Source organism: Austrofundulus limnaeus, unplaced genomic scaffold (genome assembly GCF_001266775.1).
Source record: "Austrofundulus limnaeus strain Quisiro unplaced genomic scaffold, Austrofundulus_limnaeus-1.0 Scaffold7, whole genome shotgun sequence".
NCBI classification, from domain to species: Eukaryota; Metazoa; Chordata; class Actinopteri; order Cyprinodontiformes; family Rivulidae; genus Austrofundulus; species Austrofundulus limnaeus.
Window position 1 is genome coordinate 3114986 of NW_013952409.1, and position 4423 is coordinate 3119408.

Here is a 4423-nt window from a genome sequence, read left to right on the forward strand (position 1 = left end):
TAAATTCAGTTTCAAACCAATGCATTCAGTTTGAAATGATGCACATTCAGATTCAATCTGAACAATTCACATTCACTTCCTGCTGGCACAAGATTGATCCCATATTCAGGGGTTAAAATCACAGTAAATGAATTTTAAAGCAGTGTGGGTTTTATGAGGGCGACCCTCGTAAGAGGTYYCCAGACTCARAAGGTTTGAGAACCCCTGCTTTAGGTAACTATTTAAACAAGACAGAACTCGACGCCAACCGTCACTGATGTCCCCATCACCATTCAGTCACCAACTGTTAGTTTTGTTGGAATCGTCACAAACCTTTTTAATCATCTCATAAGGTGAAMAGAAAAAGGCCAAAGTGATCTTGTAAAAACATGTAAAAATTGGACTGCATTCCTGTAGTGGGTGGGTTAGGATTGATTATAGTGAAATGGGTGCAGATTGGCTGAAAAATGTGGAATTTAGAGGCAAACGTGAACGGSGTGATGTCTGACTTCACCGCACCACCATGACCACAACTTTCACCAAAAACAAGTGAGATCAACGTTTTACCTGTGCTCTGACACAGTCTGTTGCTGATTAGATCAAGAGGGTCAGAGATGGAGCTGTCCAAGCCAAAAGCAGGTCACTTCCTGTTATCAGGGGGCGGGGCTTTGATGATGTCATATGGTTTGGTCGGGCAAAGAAGGACRACTCATACAGTACTTTAGCCTTTCTATCTGAAAGCTACAGCTTTCTGAAAGTGTAACTGACGGACGGAGGGACAATTAAAGAAGCAACTCAAGAAATGTGTGAATAAATTTTACTTTTTTAAAAATAAAAACAAAATCTYGACATCTTTGACATCCTGTGCTCTCGGTGCTGTAAAAACAGTAAACAGGAGTGGAACAGCTTCAAAAACAAATCTGTAACGTGTAAAAACAACGTTTTATAAAAAAAGGTTTTAAATACGGGAGAAAATAAATTAATGATCAGATATAATGACTCTAAATAAAACATGAAGAGGCACTAAAATTCACATTTCCTCTGAGGTCTCACCTGCTTCAGTCAAACAGTGCTCTGGATTTTCACCTGTACAAAACGCAGCTGAACTCTCCTTTGGTCAGATAAATAAAAACAAATAAAAACAGTTGGACAGATGTGTTTTTGTGTTTCTGCCGTGTCGACGCAGCAGCGGTGTTCTGCGTCACACGGGTCCGGCTGTGCTCTCTGGTTCTTGGAGGACACCAGGGTTTTGTGCGTCTTCAAACTGAACACACACACATGGTGTGACGGAAGCAGTTTTACAGGAGGGGGGCGGGGGGTCATGCAGAGGGGGACGGATCGTCGGGGTCCGGGTCGTAGTGGTAAGTGTTCTGATTGTAGCTGCTGTGGGACTGGTTCTGCCCCGCCTGGCCAGGACTGTCCTGGGCCTGCTGGTGCTGCAGGAGCTGGGGGCCCAGGTGGTTCTCCGGCCCYGGCCCGACAGTCGGCTGCTGGGGCAGAGTGTCCAGCTCGTCCACCTGTGGTCCCGGGGGCTGCAGGACCACCAACTGGTCCTGGGGGATGTCTGCGGCAGCTGCAGCCAGGTTGGTGGTGGACTTGGACTTGACACACTGGAAGTCTACGTGACGACTCTTCCCCTCCTCTTTCTCCCAGGACATGCGGATGAAGGGCCGCTGGACGTAGTTGTAGATGACCTCCGGCCGGCCCCCGGGCCGCCGCTTCACTTTCTCCTTATAGGTGGGGTACCCTGGTGGGAAAAGGATGACTGAATCACTTTACAGTGATGGGAAAAAGTAATTAAATAATCGTCAGAAGTGAACAAGTGTCAACAATTAGTATTTGCCTCTTTCTAATTAGTTCCATGTGAGGACATGTTTTTGTGTGCGACACTATCAGGGCTGCAACGACACAGATTTGGTTCAGTTTCATACTTTAATGTCACGCTTTAATATTTTTTCAGTTAAAAAAAAAGACAAATGTCCACGTCCTTCTTAACTTGTAATTTATTGACATTAATTATAAACATTTGTTTAATCTCAAAAGTCCAGTTTTTAAATTTAATGTTGCTGAAACAAGTTTCTCAGTGGACCTGTGCTCCACAACACAGCCTAGGTGGAGCAGTCGAACACAGATCCACTGATCGACAGAACATAGATCTTTGTTTATTTAATAGCTGATATGAAGAAACGAGCCTCTGCGTCTCAGTTTAATAATCGATTAATCGGTTGATTATTTTTTCATGATTAGAATTATTAATCATGTGGATGTAATAATAATTATTAATCATGTGGATGTAATATTTGTTAATCATGTGGATGTAATAATAATTGTTAATCATGTGGATGTAATAGTTGTTAATCATGTGGATGTAATAATTGTTAATCATGTGTGTCTGCTGCGAACAATAATCATTTTCACATCACGAACAGTTTCTCAGAATCACCTCTAAGTGTCTCCAACAGAACCAGAACCACAGAACCGTGTGACACCAGCCCTGGAGTTGGCGTGGGGCTGCACACATTTCCACCTTCAGTTGAGTTTTGATACATCCGGAGTTTTGCGTGGAAAATGGCGTACGCAAGCTTTTTGTTTTTTTTTGCATACGCACCGTTGATACATGAGGCCCCAGTTGTTCTCTGTGGCAGGAACTACTCCTCTGTTCTCCAGAGCTCAGAACTGATCCTTGGTTCTATTGGCCCAGTAAGCAGGTCCCTCCCTTCATCCCCTACTGAGTCGCATCTTTTTTATTTTTTTCTTCATCTTGTAGATATTTTGCTGCCTGACAAATAACTCTGCGCCTCGATCAGGAAAAAGATGGTAGAGTTTTTACACTTTCGGCTCAAGGATGACTCTGACGTAGGATTGAGGTGTTTCTTCCACAGGACTGTGTTTTCTGCTCGTGATGCTCATCAAATCAGACCGTCACTTTAAGAAAATAAAATGTAGCGTATATTATTTATCATAACTCCAGTTCTACTTTGCCTAACAGCACAATTTAAAAACTGGTTTAAACTTTGAAATCTCTACTTTAACTCAAACTGAAACAGAGTCTCAGAGAAGCTTATACCTTTCTGGTTAGAGCGATGATGATGTGATGTGCCGGCGGACATTATCAGTTAATCATAAGTTGATTAATTGTTTGCATCCCTACAACAAACCCTAGCTGTGAATAAATGTATCTGCAGTCGCGCTGAAACCAAACTTGCCTCGTAAACAGAGCTATAAAGATACCAACTTCACAGCAACATTAAACCAAAACAATGTTGGGAGTTTTTCCATTTTTAAAGACTTTAGGAAATATAAGTGCTAATTCAGTTGATGAAGTTGTTCTCATACAGGCAGCTGCTACATTTTGTCATCAGAGTCTTAAATGCGTCTCAGGGTCACCAGATCTGAAACCGATGATAATCAGTGTTCAGAGAGGATGCAGCAGCAGAAGTTTTGCTCATTCTCCTGCAGTCTTGAGTCTCAGTAAAACCTGCTGCCCTGTTCTGGCTCTCACCAACAAAGATGTCAGCTGAAATTTAAGACCTCTGCTGAACAACAAACAGCCTCCTGCTTTATATCGCTGTGTTGTACACGGATCATTAAAACACGACTGAAGACCTGTGGTTGCCTCCGAGCTGTGTGGCTGAACTGATTTGAAATAAAACAAATACATTTTAAGCTCCTCTGAGTTGACTGCAAGCTTTAAAATCCACGTCAATTGTAAATACCATCGTAGTACTTCACAGTACCTTCTATTCCCAGTCGGATCTTCTTCAGTCCTCGGTCTTTCAGCACAGACTTCGCCACGTCTCTGTTCTCGATGTACTTGAAGAAGCGGTAGAGTTTGGTGCTGTAGATGACTGGAGAGGAGAGAGACAGTCAGAACTGTCGACTCTCCAGAGGTTAAAACACGTGACAGCGATGATCTCTTACTCTGCGAGTACTCCTCTCCCATCTGTGGTGGGTACTCTTCGTCCCAGTCCACCACGTCATCGTCAGTCAGGACCACCACGTGACACTCCCTCTCGCCGCTCTGAGCGCTGGCCACCATCAGCGGCAGCACCATCTCCTCCAGGTAGCACTCGAACTGACGCCGCGCTCCGTCGTTGGACAGCTCGTGCATCAGGGCGCCTGAGGACCACAAAACCACAGAGAGGCTTCCTTTACCTTCGAACGAAAGAAAGTTTTATTTAAAGAGTTCCACGATTAGTTGTAACATTAGACTTTATTTGATAAACACTTATTTTAACTGTAAAATAAAGACTGTAAAAATACTGTAGGCTGTTTAGTTTTTATCATTTTTAAACTAATTTTTTTTTAAATACATTACACAGAAAGCATTCAGGGTAAATGATGAACCATTGACAGAGAGGAGCAAGCAGAAATGACTCAGCCTGCAAGTGAAAATGTGGAAGGAGGACTACAGAGCTTCTTTATGGAAGAAGAACCCCAGAAG

The 4423-nt window shown here is 43.2% G+C and overlaps 1 protein-coding gene across 5 annotated transcripts in view; it reads right to left on the reverse strand.

Annotated features, from left to right (window-relative positions):
* Positions 1 to 781: 781 nt before the first annotated feature.
* LOC106535976 (BTB/POZ domain-containing protein 10) overlaps positions 782 to 4423 on the reverse strand; it is a 19871-nt gene continuing 16229 nt past the window's right edge. For all 5 annotated transcript variants that reach the window (XM_014033148.1, XM_014033157.1, XM_014033135.1 and 2 more), the window contains 3 exons: positions 3901 to 4098; positions 3717 to 3827; positions 782 to 1726 (listed from right to left, as the gene is read on the reverse strand). In XM_014033148.1, coding sequence (XP_013888602.1) covers positions 1299 to 1726; positions 3717 to 3827; positions 3901 to 4098 — 737 coding nt within the window. In that variant the 3' untranslated portion in view covers positions 782 to 1298. The remainder of the gene's footprint in view (positions 1727 to 3716; positions 3828 to 3900; positions 4099 to 4423) is intronic.